At 40.7% G+C, this 25,358-nt stretch overlaps 2 protein-coding genes and 2 long non-coding RNA genes across 4 annotated transcripts; 1 reads left to right on the top strand and 3 right to left on the bottom strand.

Moving 5' to 3' along the window:
* Positions 1-12,035: 12,035 nt before the first annotated feature.
* On the bottom strand, positions 12,036-14,031 carry LOC121981952 (protein JINGUBANG-like). Its single transcript, XM_042534764.1, has one exon. It carries the CDS (start codon positions 13,610-13,612, stop codon positions 12,320-12,322), a length of 1,293 nt encoding a protein of 430 aa, XP_042390698.1. The 5' UTR covers positions 13,613-14,031; the 3' UTR covers positions 12,036-12,319.
* A 136-nt stretch (positions 14,032-14,167) lies between these two features.
* On the bottom strand, positions 14,168-14,998 carry LOC121983279. The gene is made up of 2 exons (XR_006112447.1): positions 14,676-14,998; positions 14,168-14,574 (listed from the first exon to the last, which is right to left on the bottom strand). It is a non-coding gene; the product is annotated as an uncharacterized LOC121983279 (long non-coding RNA).
* Positions 14,999-20,075: 5,077 nt separating this feature from the next.
* On the bottom strand, positions 20,076-20,576 carry LOC121980052. The gene has a single exon (XM_042532023.1). It carries the CDS (start codon positions 20,574-20,576, stop codon positions 20,076-20,078), a length of 501 nt encoding a protein of 166 aa, XP_042387957.1.
* A 3,227-nt stretch (positions 20,577-23,803) lies between these two features.
* LOC121983278 lies at positions 23,804-24,835 on the top strand. Its single transcript, XR_006112446.1, has 3 exons — positions 23,804-24,216; positions 24,306-24,385; positions 24,782-24,835. It is a non-coding gene; the product is annotated as an uncharacterized LOC121983278 (long non-coding RNA).
* The last annotated feature ends 523 nt before the right edge of the window (positions 24,836-25,358 follow it).

Here is a 25,358-nt window from a genome sequence, read left to right as displayed (position 1 = left end):
ATCTTTCCTTATTTGTAGATTGAAAGGTAGATTTTAATTTTGAGAAAACTTTCCTTTTTGTAATCATCCACATGTTTCCTTTTTGTAATCCCCTTATATATAGTCAGTATAAAAAGAAACTACCTTAAATGGTCCTACTCAATACACTCATAGTGTACTAGTGTAATTTATTAGTCAAGATAAACTAATACCAAATTACACTACAACCACTCCAATGGTTTGTCCCATTCCATCTTGGTTGTGAGCAACTATTTATAATTTATAAGAAATTGATAACATAATCTTCTGTGTGTCTTCTCGCACCATGTTATCTACAATATAAATTAAATGGACAACTACACTTAGCATAAATGTAGACATTTGACCAATGTAATTCTTATTTCAAAATAAATATTTACAAAAAAACTAGACTTTTAGCATACACTCTAACAGCTGCCACAGTCTCTGGCAGACGTTCACAATGTATTTCATGTGTCCATACTAAGGAAATATGTGTCCAATCCAGCACATGTTCTGTCAGATGTATCAATTCTCATTCAGCCTGACGTTATCTACGAGGAGGTTCCAGTACGGATTATGGACCACATAGAGCGTCAGCTGCAGAACAAGACTATCCGGCTGGTTAAAGTTAGATGACAATATCATACTGACGAGGAGACTAACTGGGAGCTCGAGGATATGATCTGAGCTCGATACCCCTATCTTTTTACTTGAAGAATGTGGGTTAGATTTCTGTTCAGCATTTATATTATCTATCTATTACTAGCACTTGCTGATGATAAATAGTAAAATTTAGGGACTAAATTTTTATTAGTGGGGGAGAATGTAAAATACTATAACTAATTAATAATAAAATAATTAGGTTAAATGAACGAATAACTGTAAGGAAATTTTTAGAAATTTTATGAGAATTTTTCGGAGCTCATATGAGCGAGTTTAAGGGGGCTCAATTATTAGGTCACAGGAAAACCTGTTTAAGCTATCCGATTTAAACGAGAAAATATTTAATTTCCTTCAATATTTATTTTTCTTTTTTCTTTAATTCTTTTGTCGTGCCCTATTCCTTCTCTCCCCGAAAGCCTTCTTCTCCTCGTCGTCTTCCCCTCTCCCTCACGCGGCACACAACATCTTCTCCCTCTCGAACCCACTTCGTAGATTCCCTTCTCCCTTCACCTCTCCGCACTTCTGCCGATGTCGATGGTTGCCTCCCTGATGTCGGCGCTCAAGAGCCCTCCCTTTGCGTCGTTCCCTTCTCTCCTGACCCTTCTTCAACACCCGATGGCACCGCCCAACGCCCCGCCACTCACTGTCTTTGTTGGTGTAGCTCAGCGTCGCAGCTAACCGAGGGCAAGCCTACCATGATCTCCCCCTTCCGATTTCCGCTTGTGCCCTAGATCTAGACTATCGCCGCCTCCTCTCAGTCTCTACCGATGCAACTAACCCTAGATCAACGTCGGCGTCCCTTCCTTCTGTCGACTCATTGCTGCTTTCTGCGAACCACCGTCGTTGTGTGTTGCCACGAGGTTCACCGTCAGTTCCTCTTCTCCACGCCATTGCCACTGTCAATGCTTTCCTTCCAGTGAGCAATGGGTGATCCTCAGGCAGAGATAGGGAAGAAGCAGTGAACCTTTGGCAGAAACAATGAAGGTAACGAATGGAGGAGTTTGGAATTTGGGGTACTATTTTGATTGTAGTTGCTGTAGATTGAGGTTTGTAGTGGTTTTAGATTGATTAAGATTATGTGAATTGGTTTGAAATGCTTGTAGTTGTTGGATCAACCATTGTAGCTCCAACCTTTCTTCCGGCAGCAGCTTCACAGTAGCTTAGATCATGAATTTTCAGTAGCAAGCTTCTTCGGCTGTGAATTATATAGCGGAGCATCTGATTTGGGTGAGTTTTGAAGTTGTTTTCATTTCTATATTGGAATGTGAATAGGGTATTATGGATTGGATTGATTATGGGTTAGAATGTTTGAGATGGGTTAATTACGTAAGGTTGATTAATAATGAGGGTTTCCTAATTGAATTAGGAATTTGATTTAATCATTGGATACTCATGCGAGTAGATTGATTTTATGCTTATTGTTACAGGACTTTGAGTTGAGGCGAGCGTCTCAACGTGGAGAGAGTCAGGACCATCTATTTAAAGGCAGATATCTCTTGACTTATCTTTTATGATATTGTCACTTTGATATGCATAGTAAATTATAGATAGTAGCAATGATCATTCTTAGATTTACATTGGTATGCCACTATTTGACCCCTATAGTATGTTTTGTTCGTTGCCTGTTATGTATCCATGTTTATATCTCTTGATTATTATCATGTGCACCTTAGTTCCTAGAGGAAGTGACATACTAGGCTTCACTGAGTATAGGACTAATTTTTTTGGATTTTATGATCTGGCATGTGTACTTAGATCTGTGATACATAGGTCATGGTATGATTTATTTTTCTGTTTGGTACATATTATGTGGAGGTGATTATGGTTAAGATTTACGTGCTTAGTGTCATGCACCATCTTGCATTATTGCATGCTGTGCGATTGTCGGCTTCATTATTGTTGAGCACATCGACAGTTACATGATTTGCACACACAACCACTCATGGGTTAGTGGTATATCAGGCAGGGTGTGTAGCAGTTTGCTCTGTTAGGCTCCGCTGGTCTGCTCATGGGTAGTGGTACGCAACGTGGTAGCCGGCAAGGATCACTCTTCTGGACTGTCTCAGGGAGATAAGAGCATTGCGCTCCCCTACTCTATTTGGGGTAGGAGGATAGGTGTACTCTGACAGCATCCTGTCTACTCAGTCACTCAGGAGCAGTGATGGCAGAGTACACAGTTGTCATAGCCCCACCCACTCGATCTGACCATCGCGTGTGAGATAGCTGACTGACGTCAAGGGTGACACATGTCATTTTGCACCATATTGCATGATTGCATTTATTGCTTATAATTGCTGCATATTGGTTGCTGCATTTTGGTGTTTGCATATGATTGGTATGCATACAAGAGACATGAGGTATTTGGTCTGACGATCGTATGTTCCGGATAGGAGACCCTGGTGAGTACAGTCTCTTCAGCATTTTCAGTCTGCATTTCCTACTTTTGTTCAAGAAAATGTACCGCATGATTATTTCTGTCAGTTATATCTTATTAGGCATGTCAACTTGATATCCGTTGAGTTCTTTGAACTCACACCGTTGAGCTATTTCTATTTTAGGTAACAGGTAGATTTTTGGAGTCGCTTGAAGTATCCTGTCTGCAAGTTCCCATGTCACATCCGAAGAGTTGTTTCTGATTTTCATTTGTACTTTATTTGGTCTATGTTTTTGGTTTACTTAGCAATGTAAATTTAGGCTTTGGTTTCGGAGTATTTTGATGTGGTGTTTTGTATTATTTGTTGTGTTGTGTAAGTCTAGCCGACTAGCAGTCTTGTTTTTAGTTTGTAATGACTTTCTATCGTTTCCGCTGTGTTTTTGGTATTTTGATCCAGCCGAGTGGGTTGTTAGATATATATATAACTGCGTGGTTGCATTTTTTTATTGTTACAACCGAGTGGACTGAATATAAACTGAGTGGTTGTGTATATATTCCAGCCGTGTGTGGCTGATGTATATCTGTGGATGTAGAAATGATTCAGATTGTCATTGGTACAAGGGGGATGCTGCCGAATTTTTCTTTGGCTAGGACTCCTCGGGACGTGACAATTTAAGTCTAGGGGAGGGTAGTACAATTTTATAAAATATTTTAAATCTTTGTACTTGTAAATTTTATAATTATTATTTTTATAATTGTTATTTTTGAGGTTTTACCCTAATTTAATTTGGGTTTGTTCACATAAAAAAGATGGAGATTGTAAGTACCCCGTGATAGTTTTGATGTGATTAACCAAGTAAAATTAGGTCATGTTGGTATTTAACCCCTGCGTCTAAGTGCAGGAACCTAGGAGCACAGAAAGTCGAATGAAAGACGCATCTAGTGAAAAGGACGGCACGGGAGATAGTCGACAGGCTCAGTGCGTCCGAGGGACGAGGTGCTGCATAGAGTAAAATTTCAAACCCAGGTGACTATCCTACATAGACTTCTTTTTTTATTAGTCCATTGAGAAAGGTGGATTTAACATCTATTTGAACCCTTTATGGGTTGCATAACTGAGTAGCATTCTAATGGACTTTAGTCTAGCTACTGGGATATAAGTTTCATCATAGTCAAGTCCCTCTACTTGACTAAATCCTTTAGCAACTAGCCTAGCTTTGTTTCTAGTAATTTCTCCAGTCTCGCTTAATTCATTTCTAAACACCCATTTTGTTTCTATTATCTTCTTATTTTTGGGTGGTGGTACTAAGTCTTAAACCTCATTTCTCTCAAATTTAGCTAGTTCCTCTTGCATAGCTATGATCTAGTCTGGGTCAAGTAAAGATTCAGCTATGGTTTTGAGTTCAATTTTTGAAATCAAAGATATTTGACTTAGGTTTCTAAGGGATGACCTAGACTAAACCCTTAGGTCTGGATCATCAATTATTTGGTCAATTGGATGATTTGGGTTGACTCTTATGGTTTTAGGAGGTTGATTCACTTGAGGTTGATCTTCCTCTTCATGATTTAAGTCTTCACTGGTTCCCTCGTGATTATTGTTGCCTTGACTAAAATTAATTGGCTGAATTTGAGTTTGTTCTAGGTTTTGGTTAAGTTCCTTGAATTTTGCATTTGAGGTTTCTTCAATTCTTAGTGTAACTTTATTATATATTCTATAACCTCTACTGTTCAGCGAGTATCATACAAAAATTCCATTTTCTATTTTAGAAGTAAATTTTCCTAAGTGTTCTCTTGTGTTGAGTATAAAGACTGGGCACCCAAATACTTTAAAGTATTTTATATTGGGTTGTTTATTATAATATATTTCAAAGAGGGTTTTGTTATGTATTTTATTTATTGTGGTTCTATTTTGCACATAATAGGTTGTACTAACAGCTTCTTCCCCAAAAGTACTTAGGTAAATTATATTCGTTTAGCATTGTCCTAGAAGCTTCAAGTAGAGTTCTATTTTTTCTTTTTACAATTTCATCTTGTTGAGATATTTTAGGACACGAAAATTCATAATGATATCCATTTTCAAGACAGAATTGGTTAAAATTATGATTTTTAAATTCACCCCATTGTCACTTCTAACTCTTTTAATTTTAAGGTCATTTTCATTTTCAACTTGCTTGCAAAAATTTGTAAAGATTTCAAAAGTTTCATCCTTATTTTTTAAGAATTTTACCCATGTGAACCTAGAATAGTCGTCTATTATTACTAGATAATATAAGCTTTCATTTATGGATTTGACCCCATGGGAGTCAAATAAGTCTATGTGTAAAAGTTCTAGTATAGAGTTTGTTTGAAGTTGGTTAGTTGGTTTGTGAGTGGATTTTGTTTGTTTTCCTTGTTGACAAGCATTACAGATTGTTGAGTCTAAGTTGAGTAATTTTGGTAATCCTCTAACTAATCCATTTAATTTGCTTATATTTCTGAAGTTTGTGTGTGACATTCTTCTATGTCATAACCAAATTTCTTCTTTTTGTGTTAAGTAACACTTAAGTGAATAAATGGTTAGGTTAATTGCATAGATGTTGTCTTTTCTAAACCCTTTTAGACTTATTGTAGGGTTATCTAAGTGTTTGATTAAGCATTTCGAAGATAAGAATCTAACCTTATATCCAGTGTCACATAGTTGACTAATACTAAGAAGGTTATACTTGAAATTTTCAACAAGTAACATATTTGTAATAATAAAGTCAGTTTTAAGTTCAATATTACCTATGTCGATTACTTTGAGTTTGTCGTTGTTTCCAAAAGTAACTGTTCCTAAACTTTTGTAGGTAAGTTGAGTGAATTTAGTGTGATCTCCAGTCATATGTTTGGAGCAACCATTGTTCAAGATCCACTTGATTTCCTACAATAGGTAGGAGTTAGGATTAGTCTGAGTTTAATGATTCTTAAGTTTAATTATTTGGTTAAGAATAATTTTTTATTTCTTACTTTAGAATAACCCCCTTAAGATGATTTTTGAGTTAACAGGATTTTTAAAAATAATTTTTAGGTTTAAAAAAAATTTAAAAATAATTTTTAGGTTTAAAATGATTTTTAAGTTTAAAAAAAATTAAAGTAATTTTTAAGTTAAAAAAATTAAGATAATTTTTAAGTTTAAAATAATTTTTAAGTTTAAAATGATTTTTAAGTTAAAAAAATTAAAATAATTTTTAGGTTTAAAATAATTTTTAAGTTTAAAATGATTTTTAAGTTAACAAAAAAATTTAAATAATTTTTAAGTTTAAAGAAATGTAATTTTTAAGTTTAAAAAATTAAAATAATTTTTAGTTTTAAAATGATTTTTAAGTTAAAAAAAAGTTTAAAATAATCTTTAGGTTTAAAATGAGTTTTAAGTTAAAAACAATTTTTAAAATAATTTTTCAAGTTTAAAATGATTTTTTTTTAATTTAAAATAATTTTGAAATTAAATTTTCAAATTAATTTAATTTAATTTTATTTTATTTTAATTTAATTTAATTTTATTTTATTTTATTTTATTTTATTTTATTTTATTTTATTTTATTTTATTTTAATTTATTTTATTTTAATTTTAATTTAATTTATTTTTATTTTAATTTTAATTTAATTTAATTTAATTTAATTTTAATTTAATTTAATTTAATTTTAATTTAAGTCCTTAGTCATCTCACACCATCTAAATTTTTAATCAAGGAATCTTATAGTTTTGTGAGATGAATTAGGTTTAGTTTTAGGGTTTAGTTTAACTTTGTATTAGATTCAGGTTTAGCTTTGGGCTCAACAAACATGCATTATTTGGATAAATTTCTGAGCTATGGTGAGTCACTTGGACATTTTTAAAGTAATCATACCTTCGAGGTTTTCCAAATAGTCCTATACACTGAACTTAATACAAAACCTTGGTCTAACTGGTTAGGATCTGTAAGGGGTAGCTTCGGTTAGTTCCACTAAACCAAATGCACCAGGTCAAAGTCATATCTTCCTAGACATGTATAGACAAAGTTTCCCTAACGTACTATCATCCAAAACTTTACCAGTACCGTAGGTTAAGTTAAATTGTTGTCCCTTTTTAATACTAGACCTAATTACCCTGTCGGGTAGGTTATTTTTGGAGGTGCCAGCTATTCCGGAGCCTCCCCATGAATTATTGATTTGATTTAGGTTTTAGTTTTGGGTTTATGTCGATTACTTTTATAATTGTATTTGATTTGATGATAGTCTGATTTTGGATAGGCTCTAAAATAGTTTGATTTTGATTTATTTGGTCTAGATTTGTATTTGGGCTTTTGAGTTGGTTTATCAAATTTTACATAATATATTTTATTTTTGGGTATGTAATATTGGTTAATTTCTACTTGCGTGGTTAAGTACGCTTTCGGAACCCAAGCTTTAGTTTGTTGCTTGTGTTGAGTTATTAGTGATATAAACGTTTTATTTGAGCTCGACTTGTAGCCAAGTCCGGATTTATTGTAAACGTCTTTTTGACTATTTAGAATAAAATCTAAATTTTTAGATCTTGTTGTAAATTTTTCTAAAAGCCTTTTTAATTTATTAATTTCTATTTTTAGTGTTGAATTTTCCTCCTCAAGTGTTTAATCTTGAGTTGGATTAGAATTTGTGATTTGTTCCTTGAGGTTTTGGTTTTCCTCAAGGAGCAATTTATTTTCATTTTCAATTGCAGTTAATTTTTTATCTAAACATGAAATAACTTTAAAAAAAAATTTATTTAAGCTATGGTATACCTCTTCAGGACCTTCGAAAACGAGTACGGACTCGTGGCTCAATTCAGGTTCGGACCCGTCTTCCAATTCTTCCTCCGATTCTAACTCATGGGCCATCAACGCAAGGTGGCTTTGATGCTTCTGCTCCTTGGCATCTGATTCTTCTGAAGACAAGTCGTCCCATGTTGCTTTGAGAGCCTTCTTCTTGGTTGTCTTCGACTTGTCTCTCTTCAACTTCGGGCACTCGTTCTTGTAGTGGTCTTTCTTGTTGCACCCGAAGCAAGTCACGTTCCTTGGTTCAATTGGGGAGTTGATCTTTTGCAGGTCTTTTCTGCCGAAGTTCTTCTTCCTCCTAGTGAACATCTTCCTTAACAGGTTCACTAGGTACTCTTCGTCTTCTGAATCTTGGTCAGACTCATCTTCAGGTTCAGGCTTGGTCTTTGTCTTTTTTTTAGAGGAACCTGCAAACAAAGCGATACCTTTCTCGGTTCTGGCGTTAGTCTGCTCGTGTAACTCTGGTTCGCAAAACAACTCGTCTAATTTTAACTTAGAGAGATTCTTCAAAATCTTGTAGGCATCCACGATGGATGCCCACAATGCATTTCGAAGAAACACGTTTAGAGCATACCTGATTAAGTCACGATTCTCCATTTGGTAGCCTATTGCGTGAAGTCCGTTGAAGATGTCTTTAATCCTCTCATGGAGCTAACTTGCCATTTCTTCTTCCTGCATTTTAATATTAAAGAGTTTATTTAAAAGAATGTCACATTTAGTTACCTTGGCGTCGCTCGTTCCTTCGTGTAGTTCAATCAGCTTGTCCCATAATTCCTTCGCATTTTGGTGTGGGCCCACTCGGTTCAACTCTTCCCTCGTCAGTTCGCATAACAGCGTGTTAAGGGCTTTGAAGTTCGTTGAGGCTTTCTTTATCATGTCCGGAGTCCACTGTTCTGGATCCAATGGATTTCCAGAGTTGTCGATTGGCGCCTTGTATCCCCTGGTGACACTGAACCATTGGTTGAAATCGGTCTTCAGATAGACCTCCATTTGCTTCTTCCAGTAAGGTAAATCGTCACCGTTGAATAGAGGAAGACGGACTGTGCTGAAGCCTTCGATTTGAGACATTTTACCTTGCACACAAACAAATAAGGAAACAAAAAATCCCAAGACTTGGTCTTGTATTAGTAATGCGAGATTAAATTAAAAAGAATCTAAAACTAAATTGGTGTTGCACCAGTTCAGCTTAATTGCTATGAAAAAAAACTTCCAAAAATGTAATGATGCCAGTTTGGATTATAACGTAAAACTTAAAGTCGAAAGAAAGAAAAAATTTGAAAAAGAATTTCACCCGCTTGTCTGATTGATGGTTGCACCAAACTAGAGTGGTACCTGCTCTGATACCACTTGTTGGATCGTGAAAGTCGATAGAAGGGGGGTGAATATCGATTTAAAGTTATTCGTAGCTAAGTAAGAGTAAGCAGCGAAAAAATAAAAGAGAGCACAAACGCTAACACAAACCAATTTACTTTGTTTGGAGCCTTCATCGACTCCTACTCCAAGGCCCGCACTCGTTGAGTACTTTCGTTGGGCAATTCACTAGTAGTTCGTAAAAGATTACAAATGCAAGTACACGAACTTTAAAAGGAAATACCGGCAACAAAATAAAGGAAGAAAAAAACTCTTGGCAACATGTTGTCGGAGGAGCTTCGCAGCGACGCAGGAGCACAGCACAGTAGAGCAGATGGCGTTGTTGTTCTTTGCTTCAGGGCTCACCCTCCTTATATAGGAGGCTCCGAGCGTCTGGACTGTGACGTAGTCCAGCCAACCAGCAAGCTCCACGTTGCGATGACTTGCGGGGATAAAATTTGTCTTTCGGGCGCCCGGACCACCTTTCTCCAGAAATTCCTCCTACAAGAAAGAGTTAGTCCGAGGTAAAATAATAGCTAAACTACCCTGCAAAACAGAAGTTAGCACAATTATAGTAAAATAAAGTAGTAATTAGATTCTGTCTCCTCGAGACCGGAATATAGCTACGATCTCAACTTAGATTTCCGAAATTGATCTAAGTTGGATCGACGCCTAAGTTCCATACTCAAGAATGCGTTCTCACAGTCACTCTCCTCCAGTGACTTACCTTAACTTACCTGCCAGACGTCCGGTCAGCACGTCGACTAGTCTGGACTTCGTGACAGCTATCAGGTCAACCCGTCGACCTAGCTGGACTTCGTGCCAGACATCCGGTCAACCCATCAACCAGTATGGACTTCGTGCCAACTATCAGGTTGACCCGTTGACCTAGCTGGACTTCGTGCCAGACATCCGGTCAGTCCGTCGACTAGTCTGGGCTTCTCCTGCACACTTAGTTAAAGTGTTATATCACAATGAAACTAACTTAACTTACTTTGTCATTCATCAAAATCTGAGTTAGACCGTTAGTACTAACCGCACCAACAGCGTTGACCAGAGACCTTCTGACGACTTTATCAACATAGAAGATAGTCTCATCACACTCCCCCTCCCGGTCATGGTGACTTGGTCAACATTCCAGTCACATCACACCTGCAGGTTCCGTCTTCTCAGCTTCCCAACAGGATCACTAGTCAAAGTATATATCTGATCTATTTGAACATGCACGTTTCACTGATAATAGATTCGTTGATACTTCTATAAAGACTAATGCTCGGTATTCTCCATTTGATAGCCCACCTTTGTCGGATCTTAATTTGTATCGAACTATTGTTGGAAGCTTGGTTTATCTCACCGTGACTCGTCCAGATATTACACATGCTGTTCATGTAGTTAGTTTATCATTGCATCAATCACAGTTCATTGTGATAATATTCTTTGTATTCTCAGATATCCTTGGGATATTCAATTTCAAGCATTTTATTTTCTTCTATTTCATCTCTGGAGTTACATGCATACTTTAATGCTGATTGGACTGGTGATCCTACAGATCACAAATTTATCACTGGTTTCTGTGTTTTTTTTGTAATTCCCTTATTTCTTGGAAGAGTAAGAAATAAGATGTTATTTATAGATACTCCACAGAAGCTGAGTATCGTATTATGACGTCAACTACTCGTGAGATAGTTTAGTTATGTTGGTTGCTTACGGATATAGATATCTCTCTTCATCAACCAACTCTGTTATATTGTAATAATTAGAGTATTATTCAAATTACACGCAATTCAGTCTTTCATAAGCGGATAAAACATATTGAAATTAATTGTTACATTACTTATTATCATCTTCAGCTTGGCATCATCTTGTTCTCATTCGTTCCTTCTAATCTATAGATTGCTAATATATTTATCAAGACACATTCTGCTTCATACTTTCATTTTTTATCTAACAAGATAAGCTCTCAATATTTTAAATTATAGTATTATTAGTTTGAGAGAGGATCTTAAATTATATTACTGTTTTTATTATTAGATTTTTTTATTTATTAGCTATTAAGGATAGATTAATTTTTTTTCTTATTTCTCACCTATACTTATTCTATAACTTTTTTTTAGTGATTGATGTACACAGAAACCTAAGACCTATGTTTTTTTCTCTTTTCGATTTCTACATTAATAATATCCTTTCAAAGTAAAATCATATATTTAATTTATAATAAGAGCCTTTTATTTTCTAGGACAGTCTAACTGAATCTAAAAACACACAATGAGGCTGGCAGTACTGAGAAGATGTCTTGCGACTGTGAACCTAAAGTGCTTGTATATTTAATAATGAGTGGGCAATACATTATCTACCATTTTAATATTTAGATGTAAGCGTGAGATTAGGGAAGTGGCTTCGAAAAAGAGGAAAGAAAAGCATCCCCTAAGATATTTTTGATAGGTACATTCATTTTACCTACAACTCTACTAGACATCCTTAAAACCTTGTCCTATTTCTTGCTAGGATGTAAATATTTTGAAAATAAATAATTCATTATTTTAACGGCCCTAATACTTGTCCTACAAATATTAAGAGAGATAAATATCAATACACGTTAGACATATGATAAAATAAATTTTAGATCATCAATTTTTAAGAATCAATTCTGGATCATTAGATAAAAATATTATACTGTCTCCACTAGAGATAGGATGTAAATACTTTGAGTAAGCAGGAAGGGAATCCTCAATAAATTGAAGGATCCATATTGGCATGAGAAGCAGAGAAGAGAATAGAGAAAAAAAAAAACTACCTTGAAAAAGTTCAATGGAAAAACAAACAAACAGAATGTGGTAAGATCGATGGCACACTGTTAATTGTGCTGCACAAGTTCATAATGTGTTCTAACCAATCGTTGCCTTCGTGTACAAAAATTCAAGAGAAATACAAAGGCAACAGTGCACTCTGTACAAGCTTTGACCTCGATAGCTTTTTGCTGTTGCCGTTGCTGTTGCTGAAGCTTCCATGAAACTGACACTGGGAATTAATGATCTCAGTTAAGCCACCGCGACACGGTTGCTGCCTCGTCCTGACGTCCTCCGCAGCCGCCGCCGCCGCCGCCGCCGCCGCCGGGTTCTCTGGCACGCTCGTTGGGGTACCCTCAGTAGCTATCTGGCAGTTGCTCCGACACCCGCCACACCTTCACCGACTTATCCAAACTGCCGCTGTACACGATCCAGCTTCTGACTGCCCCTCCGCCTTCGACCTCTTTGTCCTGGCCGTTAGCAACTACCGCAAGGCACTTCACCGGCCCCGTGTGGCCGCTGAGCACCAAGAGGCAGCTGTGCGCAGCGCCGTCTCGCCGCCAGACGCAGATGTTCTTGTCGGCGGATCCACTCACCAGGAGAGTCCCTGCCGCCACGAGGCAGAGCACCGCCATCTTGTGGCCGCCGAGCACCCCGCCGTGCGCCAGCTCATCTTCCCCCTCCCAGAAGTTGACGAGTCCGTCGGAGGAGCCGCAGTAAACCACGGGCGAAGAGGAGCTGACAGCGAGAGACGTCACGGCGCATTCCCGCTTCAGCAGCGTCTTCACCGGTGAATGTTTGGTGCTCTTCACTAGCAGCTCCCGCCGCCACACCTTCACGGTGCCGTCGGCGGAGCCGGTGAAGACGAGCCCGCCGAAGGCGGCCACCACGGAATTGACGGCGTCGTCGTGAGCGATGACGGACTCGAGGCACCGGGAGTCGGCGATGCGCCATACCTTGAAGGTCTTGTCCCAGGAGCCGGAGTAGAGCAGGCCCTGCTCCTGGTCGAGACTGAGGCAGGAGATGGCGTCGTAGTGGCGGATCCAGAGAGCGCTCCGGTGGCGGCGGACTTCGATGTAATTGGAAGGCTTCAGCGAGCTCCGGAGAACGTCCTTGAGGCGGGGGAGATTACCGATCCGTTTGTGAACGGTCGGATTCTTAGGGGACACCCGCCACACCCGGATCTTTCCGTCCTGGTGTCCAGTAAAGATGCGGTCAGCGGCGGCGACGATGGACTTGACGAGGCCGCTGCTGGACTTGAACCCGGCGAAGTCCTTTTGGTTCTTCCAGACGCGGATGTTCTTGCTGTCGGAGCCGGTGTACAGGACGTCGCCCACGGCAGCAAGGGAGTAGATGTGGCCCTCCTCCCGGAACAGGGAGGTGATGAGGCCATTGCCGGGAGTATCTCCGGCAAGGTCGGGAGGGTCAGCCGATGCTGACTGGTGCCAAGGGGACATGGCGAAAGCGGAGCCCTCGCTGCTCATGGCCATGGGGTAGTCGCCGGCGGAGCTCGCAGAGGTCGAGGAGCTGCTTTGGCGGAGTAACTCCTCCTCCTCGTCGGCCGAGGGGCGCGTCAGGGTATCGGAGTGCATGTTGCTGCTTCCGCTTCTACCACTGCCGCTGCTGATGCTGTCGCCGTACTCCCTCATCAACCGGTGTCCTGTTCTTGCAGGTGATTCATTCGAGGAAAATCGAGGAGAAGGTCGAAAGAAGAAAAGTGGTGGCGGAGCGTCAGTCTCTGGCTCCCGGCGAACGCGCGCGGCCGCAATTCCGCGATATCCCCTCCGACCGCTCCGTTATGTAGCCAGTGGCTCATTTTAGCAATCGAACCGGATTGTAATTTAGTTGGGTCAAAGATTCTTCTGGACCGATTCGGTTCCCCGACTCGCGTGGGAACGACTCCGTGGACCACGTTTGTCTGATTAGTTTAATTTCAACTATCATAATTATTATTTTATGACTAATGACAAAAACTTGTCATGTGATAGCCTACTTGATATATTTAGGCTGTCAGATCGGTTTTTTATACTTATATTGTCATGATTTTAAATTTGTACTCTTCCATCCAAATAATCAGGTCATTTATCTTTGATTATTGTAATCTCAAAACTTAAATTAAATTCTTTGAATCTTACTCGTAGCTGATCTAACTTTAAAAATTCATTTGTGAGTACTAATCAAACACTGTATTATTCGCATGAGAAAAAATAAATTAAACAACAACAACAATAACAAAAAAAAATTTCAAGGTAATGGACTTGTAATTACATGGTTGGGAAAAGCTTGAATTGCTCATTATAATTAAATATTCGCAAATCGATCCATGAGCATGAAGACGGAGGCCTCGGAGAAGCCGACGCCATGCTCGAACGACGACATCAACTTCTTCTCTTCCTTCATCCTCAACGCCGGCGTATCATCCTTCGCCTTCTCCTCGCTTCCTCGCCTCCGCAGTGCTGCTGCTGCTGCCGACGAGTTGCGATTGAATTCGGCCTCTTTGGCTCTCAGTCTGACCAACTCCCACGTCCAAATGTCCACCAGGCTCGACATCGATCGATCTGGTCCTTGATTCTCTGCAACTGCAACAACTGATTCTCCAAACCAATAAATTCTGCGAGAAGGAGGAGGGAATATAATAAGTAGGCGGTGGCCGGCTGGAGACTTAATTCAGCGGATGGTGCTATTGGTTTTGGGGATTCAGTGGGTTCATACTTCGCGTTCAATTTTGCAGTGCACACAGAAATTAAGCGGGAGCAGGAGGAAGGCGGCGCCGCTGCATGCTTAATTTTTTAAAGGAAATAAGGGGGGCGGAGATGAATTGTGGTGAATGGATAAGACAGGAGTGGATCCAAGTGACAGAAGGCGAAACCCTCGCCCAGCGCCCCAAAACTAAGTCCGTCCATAGGTGAACCTACCACGTCAGTTATGCCGCCCATGGAGCTGATACAAAGGGATCCAGGGACGCAATGCAAGGCTACAACCTACAAACGACAAACTTTAATTTTGAGTTTATATTAAAATATTGTAAAAATATTTTAAACATTTTTATATTATTTTTTGAAGTTCTCTCATTAATACGAAAGCGTCTGTTAATATTTTGTTTTGTTTTTAAAATATTTCCTTTTTGACACGGATATAATTGATTTTTATCCTTTAAAATAATTGGAAAAGATTAAAAAAGCAAAAAACATGTTGGAAGTATTTCATTACCAACAATATAAGCTTTTGGACAGTTTTAACCCCGGAGGCCGATCCATAGATTTTTTTTTTTAATGGGTAACAGAAAATGATGGTGGTCTAAGTCGATGAAAATTGATACGGTGTGTAAAGATGGGGGTTGATAAGATTAAGCAGTCAGAAATTAAGAGAATGTGATAGTCAAAGATAGTTCAAAGTTAAGGGGACGTGACGATTATAAGTTAAAGAGGTGTGACAGTCAACAGTCAGGAAAAAAAATGAGTTAGACTGCCTCATGTCACCAGTTGCATAATTCCTAGTCGGGTATAGACAGAGCAGGGTGCCAGATATGAGACATAAAACACAGCCTGTAGTAGTGTCTGACCTGCCCCTACTGGTCAGGCTTCCCCAGTTCAAGCCGCGTAGCTAAGCTTGGTACTTTCAATAGGACAACTCCAGTCGGCCCTTCAACGATCCAAGCGTGAAAGATGGGGTCCTCGCCATAGCTCGTCCCCTTCATTAAGACTCAAGTCAGGTGGTACACCCGAACGGTCATCCCGAGCTATCCGTAGCTAAATCAGGAGGGACAGAAAACACTAAGTAACAAACAATGTTAGAGAATTATAACCTCCTGTCAAAGAATAATTATTATGCGTCATGGAATATGCTAGTGGTTTGCTATCGCCTGCGAATGGAACATTCCTTCCACTAATAGGAGGCCTCCATACACCCTCTCACACCCCGACAGGCCTTGCCACCCGATATTCTTTGACAACATGCAAGTTCTAAAGGTACACAGCGTCATATAAAAAAGAAGGCACTCTTCCTTAGCCAAGTAGCGTACATTCGCACTCATCTTCTATAGTTCTTTTTTCCTTCATATAGTGTTCTTCTGGAGAAAAAACACTTGACTTGAGCTTCAGAAGACTTGTGCAAGGGACTTTTTCCCTGACTTCTAGTCTCTAATGCTCCGTGTATTTGTCTGAATGTGCACAGAGCCTGAGTACCCGCTTGTTTCGCCACCATTGTCCCTGAGTTCCACGTGGAGGTCTATGATTTCGGTGCACATGATGCTAGGTGTATCAAAGTCGTCTCTCCATCAACGTCGACACTATCTGATTTTCTCTAACTCAGATTTTAGACAGAATTAGAAATCTTTATGATTCTATCCAATTTTATTTGACCTGATTAATTATTTTTTATATTTTAAGTAGTTTTATAAATTACTCTTTTATATTTTTCTGGAATCACTTGAGCTGTTATCTTTGTTATTTCTAGCATGGTGAGGGTTTTTTTTTCTTAAATTGGTTTTAGGATAAAACTTGTTGCTTTAAAAAAAAATGTATTATTCGAGATAATTTAGATGTTTTTTTTTTTGATAAAATGAATGATTAAAGTGCTTTTTGAAAGATTTTTATCTTTTCAACTAATACTCTTCCTGAGCATCTTTATTTTTCTTTTTAGCGTCTCACTTAAATATCGGAGGGACGCCGGGATAAAGCTCTACGCCGGAATAAGTCCGGCGCCCTCTGACTTAGAAATTATTCATTGGAGCCGGAGACGGCCAGGAGTGTTCGACGCAAGTATCCAAATTCTACATATATACACCAAGAAATATCTAAAGGTTTGATACAAAGATGTGAAATTAGTACACAAGCCGGAGAGCTTCCACTTGAAATATACAGGACAAGGGCCCAATTACTTAAACCGGCCGGCGATCGGCAGAGCATGACCTCTTGCCCGGCTAAGCCTCGGCCACTGCCATCTCATCTCACGGAGTCACGGGCTGAAGCAGTGGAGGAGCATGGAGACGCCGGCGTCAGCGGACGGCGGCACGTGCGCAGACGGACGGCTGAGGCGGCGGCGCTCCATTCGCGTGCCCCGCCGGCTCACCTCAGAGGCGTAACACAGAGAGAGCTCCTCCGGTTCGGTGGGCAGGGAAAGCGCATCCACCTCCGCCGCCGCAATCCTCGTGAGAGCCGCGCGACCCTTCTCCCTCAGCTTCGCCAGCCCCGCCGTCCACACCGCCAAGAACTTGGACATAACTCAGGTTTTCTGGAGATCGATCGAAGGAATAACAAACCACTTCGCGAACACAGCGAGCGCACGGCTTTAACCGCCCCGGAGCTTATCCACCCCGAAACCAGGTAGCACTGGAAAGCAGCTGCGCTGTTGGTTGCGTGGTAGTTTTCAGTGGGAGCCCGCAGGTTCGCAGCCTCGCAGGAGTAGACGACAACTCGACAAAGGAGGATAAGATTTTCCAAGATTTAATTATTCACTGTTTTGCCACTGATTCATGATTGGCTTTCTCAATTCTCAAGTCAAAATAACTCTATCCGTAACAGGACCCATCTATTAAAGGCCTTTCTGTTGACCTTCAAAACTTCCACAGTCTCTCAAGGGAAAAGAAAATTCAAAATGACACGTAGGAACCAATCAAAAGTTCTATCCAAGCTTATGGTCTGTCTCAGAAATCTTATAGTCTGATTAGTCACTAATCGATAACTAGTATGATTGAAATTATCGATCGGCTTGAGTTCGCTCTGAGGATGATGCGGGCGGGGTGAGGCGAGAGCTCGAATAAAAATGGTCGCTGACGAAGCTCAGTGGCCGAGCTCTAAAGATGATTCTAGAATCTCTGACTGTGGTTAGGGAGATCATTTGTGCATGCCTAGTGATACTACGTATTAATCCTCGGTTAAGGTTAAGGGAGTTGGGAAATTCGAAAAGTTAGGATACATGGGCCGGATTAAAGGATGGGGCTGGTCTGATTGGACCTAGGCCTAGGAGGAGGAGGATACGGTACTCGACACTCGACGCTCGACACTGACGTTAGATGGGTGAGAGCTCAGGATCATGCTGTGCTCGGGACACTGTGTGCATTGGAATCGTTTGATGTTCGGCAGTTGGATTCGGGCTCGGAAGAGTTAAGAATGTGCACCAGTGAGGGCTTAATCTGAAGGTGATGTATTTTAAAAAAAGGGTGATTAGTAAATAAGACGATCATGTTATGGTTGTTATGAGGAGGTAGTCATTAATGTAGTTTCGGACAGAAACTTATTCTTTGGATCAGGAAACAACAAATTTCACCGTAACACCTACCAAGTTTATTTGTGTTAGGTACATGATACGGTGATGATGAAGTGTCTCGTCCCGTTGTCACGGTGGAGTTTAGAGGAGATTAAAGTCAAGACGGTAAATGCATAGATGACATCGACCGCTGGGTGAAGCATGTCCCGATCGGGGGAGAAGATCCCGATCCACCGTTGCCTTTGACACATGAAGAAGTCAAACGACCAGTGCTCAATAAAGATAATATGCAGAAGTCGCCCGAGCGACTTTCCCGCTCAGCAAGACACCAATATTCATCATTGGCAGATGGAACTACGACCGAGCGGTTACCTCGCTCAGCTAGACAGTCGGCATGACATCAACAGAGTTCAACTTCGGTCGAGCGACTACCCCGCTCGACCTGGTAACAAGTCTTGACAGTGGCAGAGTGGAACTTCGATCGAGCAGACACGCAAAGGAGTATCGAGATTTTGGCCGATCGGACGGGGCACCAGATCAGCAGAAGGTCGGCCGAATGGCTAACTTGCTCGACCTTATAGTACACTCCATCTAATATCCAACGGCATCCTTTTGGGAGTTGGTGCCACCGACACCGAGTATGGACAGCTAGAAGATCGTACGATGGAAGCTTCCACTGTCATTTCATAGATATGCTCGGGCCGTTAAGGTACTGTGTCAGGGACACTTTACTGATAAATCTTTTCAAGAAAAAATTTGAGAAGCGTGTTCGCATTGGGAAATATGTACACGTGCTACCAAAACTCTATATAAAGGGAAAATCCAACCATCAGCGGAGGTAAGATTTATGCTACAGTCTTCTTGTTGCTCCGCTTTTTATTTCATCATCGATGACTAACTTAAATGTCAGAGGATCAACATCAGGATCCTTCCTTAATTCAATACTGATATTATTTATATTATAGGTCCGAATGAAATTTACAAGAGTTTAACATGAGTATTTCGTCTCTTCTGTTTTTTGGATAGGATCGGTATCAAAGATGATTCTATAATATTATTTTTAAAATGGATTTATTACCAAAGAAAAATTCTCCATCTTGATACATTTTTTATGCTCCTGGTTCCACCTAAGCGTCTCCGACCTTCTAGACATTACGATTTCAAGGCCACAGTTGGTTGGTCATTTTCGACTGTCACGTCAACTATTATTTTTTGAATTGGACTAAAATTTAACTTTATTCAAGGGCAGAAGAAATTTGTTTTTTTTAATGGCTTCTTCTGCGTAAATGCGAGGTAAATTGTAGGTGCACCCACTTTGATTTAGTTTATATGGATATTTTATATGAACTTCGTTCATCATGTGATTTAGTTACGTGAAAAAAGGTTCATCAAATGGATTAAAATAGAGATACCTGAAGTACCTATAGATAAAGAAAGTGTTCCTCAAAACTCCAAGCGAGAAATGAAACATAACTGATTGTATTTGATTTTTTTTTATTCTTTTTTATTTTCTTTTTCAGTTTTAGTATCCTTATCATGTATTTGATATTTTTTTATTCTTTTTCTTTTTCTTTATCAGTTTAAACTATCTGGATAAGGATCCGACTGAGAGAGTTAAAGTTTAACTGCGGTGTTCTGTGAATATACACATTAATTTGTAAAAGAAGAAAATATGTTCATTGATTGTTCTGGTTTCCAGTCCTCAATAACTTGAAGAGCGAAAAGGATTTTCTTGGCTATTTTTTTTCTTTTTAATGTTATCTAATAGGATCGAAATGTGTGAGCTTTGACGAAAAGTTCATCAGATATAAATACTTCTTTAATTTAACAAGAACATATGTACATTAGCCCTTTAGCTTGATCGTCTCCTGATCTGCGGGAGAGGAAGATTGTCGTGATGTCTCATCACTCCCTTTGGCTGCGCGAAAGGCTCCGCCAGAATCCGGCGCTCCGGAACTTGCTCAGCATCTCCTTTTCCAGCTCCGCTGTCTCCCGGCACTGCGAGATCGCCGGCCAAGTCGTCCCCTCGCTACTAAGTCCCCAATCACGCTGTCTGAGATCGTCGTCGCCGTCGCGAAATGCGCCGCCTTTCGTCTTCCAAGCGCCGGTTCTGGCCCAGCGCTTCCTCCGCCGCCGCGTCAGCGCCCGCCGCAATAGCGCCGCCGGAAGCTTCAGCGCGACGGCGAAGAGTAGGTTCAGGAGGGCGCAGGGGCAGCAGCAGCAGAGCGCGGCGCATCCCGCCGCCGCGGTTCCGGCAGCTTCCGCGAGCGCCGGATCATTGGTGCCGCCCCCCGGTCGGCGACGGCTGAGATCGTCGGAAGGTAGGCCCCGTTTCGCTGGGGATGAGGAAGGAGGAGCGGCCTTCCCTTCCCGGCGAACCCGCTTCCGCACCACCGCTCCCCTCATCGCGGATCAAAGCTCGACGGAAGACATGCGATCGTGGAGGAGCGTCAAACTTCGATAAAGATCTCAACTTTACGAATTTCGATTCCAAACTTCAGAATCCTCTCGATGGATGCGCAAGGATCGAGGAAGATGGATGGATCCACGGGCATCGCAGAGGGCGAAATGGGTCATTTAATAGCTGCAATCAAGTGCAGTCGCGATGGAATATTCCTGCGAGACAGCGTGGATAACGTACTCCGAGGCGATCGCTCGTCCACGTGGAATTTTCTTCGGCCCAGAACCATGTGTTTGACTGCTGAAACGAATTTATTCACAACCTGCGTGACGTGGCCGGAACAGATGGATATCTAATGTAAGCCGGCAGGAAGTGTAGTATATATCACGTCTGAAATCCGTGACAATTGAATCATGGATGAGCTGACTGTTGAGTCGATTGGAGCAAGATTTTAAAATAACGATACCCGTAGGATAACGAAAGATAGGGAGAAAATAACATTAGTTAGTAGGTCAGAAGATGTACTGACGCTTAAGTCAGTGGAGTTGATGCGGAAGATAAATAAGAAGAAGAAACGTAACGTGTGTGTGTCTAGTTAAGCCTTCGTATATTTATTGTATCAATTTCATCGATCATAGTCAAACAAAATATTGTCAAATTGTCATATATTTATTGTATCAATTTCATCGATGATATCTCATATTCTTGATACCATTCTACATATCTCTAACATTTCTGTATTTACTAAAGTATGATCCCATGAAACATGAAGTCCATTGGGCTTCCAAGACCTGGTCCACTAAAGGAGTTGAGTAGTGGGGCCCCAATGAGACAGTACAAGATATAAGGGAGCAAAACTCTGGTCTCAAGTGACCTAGTTTGATTATATGTGTGTTCATCTATAACGAATCGAGGAGAGTCAAGGCCCTGGAAATAGGATAATCAGATGAAAGTGATATTAGAGTTAGCTGGTTAGAGCCAGAAGTTAGAGGGAGCCGAGCCCAATAGGGGTTGGGGGAATCCAACCAGAGAATAACTCTGAGTTGGTCAAGATGGGCACTGAAGCAAAGGAAGCATAGCCTTTCGAGGTGGGGAAGTCTGACCATAGAATAACTCTGAGTTGGCAAAGCAAGGCATTGAAGCGAAGGGAGCATAGCCATTGAGATCGGGGGAGTCTGATTGGTCGGTTGTCTTAAATGACCCAATCAGATAATCACTCAAGTTGATCCTCTGGACTTCGACCTCCACATAGTGAAATGATTGACCTTCCGATCTTACGTGGAGGTTCCCGACATTATCTGTATTACAAGTTTTCCCTTCAAGTTTAGTCGAAAGAGGTTTGAGCCTGACTGATAGATAATAGTATAGTCTGGTTTACTGACCGACTCAATTCTTAGGACTTACGTCATCTGGATAACCTTGCTGTCGTACAATCAGTGCCTCAAAAATATACAAGTCATGCGTCATAAATGTGGGTGATACGAGTGATGGTGTATGAATAATGATCGGTCTATCACGTCTATTATAAATGTAGGTGTATACGGGAATGTCATGTGTTGCCACCATGCCAAGGTTTATCCCTTCTAGAGGACTATTAAGATACGGTCAATTTGGCTCATGATCGGGCAGTGGTGATTAGCCCTCCTTTTTGTCTTCGGGATTAGACGATTGTGATTCAAGGATTAAGGGGTTTTATAAAGGCGACGAAGGGAGAATGCATTCTTCGTCATCCTTCTCCTCTCATAAAGTCTTCGATGATTTCCTCAAGCTCTCTCGATTTTCCTTAACTATGAGTTTCTTTGCGTTACTCCTTCCTTCCCTTTGTATCATTGTCTTTGTGCTTTGCTTTTTGTCTCTCTTTTTCACCTTGCACCCTTCCAATCCATGGCTTCTGACGTCCTTATCCTTTGGCACACTTTGACCTGGTCGGATCTCAATGGCGAAGACATAGATCAAATTAGGTTAACCTTGAAGATTCCTGCTAACCATTGCATAAATCATCCCAAATGTGTTTGATTGGCCACACCTCTTGCCAACCAAATTCATTACCTTTTTCGAAGACCAACTATTGGGAAGCCCTCCAATTCCCAATCTCGAGCTTATTCTTAGAGATTTCTTAACATTTTCATATTCCCCTTCAACAGTTAACACTCAACTCCTTCTGATTGCTCTGTGAAGTAGTAATTATTGTTTTTCGTTTGTATCATTTCCCGCTCACTCCTAAAATGTTCTATTATTCCTTCTACCTGAAGAAGATGGATGCGATAGTCTTTTTCTTCCAAGTTTGACCAATGTGCATCATTTTAGACGAGATATCAACCTCCAATAAAAGTTGAAAATCACACTATATTTTCATTCGACCTCCAACTTCTGTTGTATGGTGTGGTCCACCGGCTACCAAATTGAACTACCGAAGGCCCCTAGTCTGTGCAACTATCATTTAGAGATTATGTTCATAACAGCATCCGAGAGCTTGGTTGATTTGAATTTTGATTCACTCGTTTGTTTGAGAAGGGCATTCTCTACCAATTTGGGTTGAGTTTGATTGAAGTCAGACTGCAATTTACTTTTGGTAAAAAAAAAATTATGTTTTGGACTTATATGATAGCTAACTGGGGTCTCTCTTTTCTTTATTCAGCTCGAATCATGTAGAAGGCTCGATGAATAAGACATTGAAGATGGACAAAGACGATCTGGAAAGGTATGGCATGCAGCCGACCGACTCTATAGGAGATGTTGCACCTAGCGACGTAGCTGCTAGCGAAGTGGCAAGCAGCGACACAACGGCTAGTACGGGAAAGTTTCCACCGCCACAGCCTTCAATGAAGCCCGTCTAAGTATCTTCGAAGGAGTTGGGAGAATCATTGAGGATTTCTTGAAAGAGACACAGACCAACAACTCCAACCGAGCACACTTCTCTGACTATAGTTCTAGAGCCCTCACTACCTATTCAAGTGAACTCTCCAACGGTTGCACAAGGCGAACAAATGGAGGGAGTCGAGCGCTCTAGCGATTGATCCCCCTCAATGTAAAATACCGAAAAAAATAGGCGAATATTAATAAGGGAATTTTCCGAAATTTTTGAAAAATTTTCGGGAAATTTTCGAAGCTCGTATGGACGAGTTTATGGGGATAAAAACAGGGTCCGGAAAAGCCTGATTAGGCTACCTTGTTTTAATGAGGAAAAGTTTTAATTTCTTTTTCCTTTTTCCTTTTTCTTTTTCTTGTTTTTCGTCGTCCCGTTTTCTTTCTCCCTCGCGCACCCTAGCCCTCCCGATGCCGCCCTTCCTTTCTCCTCCTTGCCCTAACCGCCGGCGGCGGTTACTCCTCTTCGAGCATACAACCCCTCCGCCGAACCCTCCTTTTCATCTTCTTCATTTTTGTCTTTCTCCCGAGCCGAACTCCTCTTCCCACTGCTACCAGCGACGGCAACCACTGCTGTACAACGCCGCTCGTCTGTGAGTGCCGAAGCCGAAGTCTTCTTTTTCTCTTCTTCCAAGCGCCGGTGACGCTTGTGCAAACCGTGCCCTAGCCGAGCTTCCTCCTGCCGAGGCTGCGCCGTTGTCCCTTTTTCTGTGGAAATTCCCACGCCGCCGGCGGCCACAGGAAGCCCTAGTCGAGGTGTGGTGTGGAATTAGGGTTGTGGTATGACTTCGGTTATTGATTTCCAGTTCATGTTCTTCCTTGCTTCGGATCTAGTCACGGTATAAGAATTTGTCCTGGTTGCTTCATAGGTGAACGACAACAGGTGTCCCCGGCAGCCGCTGTGATTTCCGGCCACAATTTCTAGCAATATCCCTGGCTGTGATTTGAGGTAAGGTGTAGAGGGAGTCATTTCTTTTGTTACAGCGTACATAAAATTGGAGCTAGGAAAGGATAAGAAATGAGGAGTATAAAAATTTATTTAAATCTATGTTGTTATGAGTAAATGGAGTTGGGATATGTTATGGGTTTATTTGGGTTTGTCCTATTTTGTGTTAGGGATTTTTATTTAGCTATTTCATTGGGTATATGCTAAAAAAAAAAAATGTATGTATTAGGTGAGGTTGGATTGATTTAAAATCTAATGGAACGAATTAGGGTTTAAGAAGCTAACCCTAGTTGGTCGAGGTTTATGGATTAGGGTTTTGCCCTAAATTAGTGTAAGAGATTTTATTTAGCTATTTATATGATTGAAGCTAAATAAAATATATTTCTATTTGTGACACAGGACTTTGACGCGAGACGAGTATCTCGGAGTCAGATTTGGACCATTTTATCGGAGGCGGGTACTTTGACTTATGTCTTTGATATGCATAATAATATGTTTAACATATAGCAGTGATTGTGTAATCATTTTGTTCGGTTGGTCACTACATGATAGTTACATGGTTGCTTGTTTATTTATTCTGCACTGCATATTATTTACCTGATCATATATGCTTTAGGTAGTGACCCAACCACATGCTATGTTATCTTCTGGATCTAGGGTTTATTTGATGCCCTATCTGATTTGTGTACCTTCTATCTGATACATCTTCCAGTGGTACACACTTTGTATTATTTATTTGGTCATTACTATGTTATTCATGAGATTGTCATGCTTAGTGTCATGCATTATGATTGCATGCTGTGCGATTGTCGGCTCCACTACGGTTGAGCCCATCGCCAGTTACATGTACTGCACACCCCACCACCCATGGATTAGTGGTATATCGTGTGTGGTGGTTCTCATTGTTGGCTGTTGGTCGTGACTCGGTAGGTGGCCCGATTCCTTCTGTTGGCTCGTTGGCATTTAGTGTAGCGTG

This window comes from Zingiber officinale, chromosome 5A (genome assembly GCF_018446385.1).
Source record: "Zingiber officinale cultivar Zhangliang chromosome 5A, Zo_v1.1, whole genome shotgun sequence".
NCBI classification, from domain to species: Eukaryota; Viridiplantae; Streptophyta; class Magnoliopsida; order Zingiberales; family Zingiberaceae; genus Zingiber; species Zingiber officinale.
This window is presented reverse-complemented; position numbering and strand designations above follow the sequence as displayed.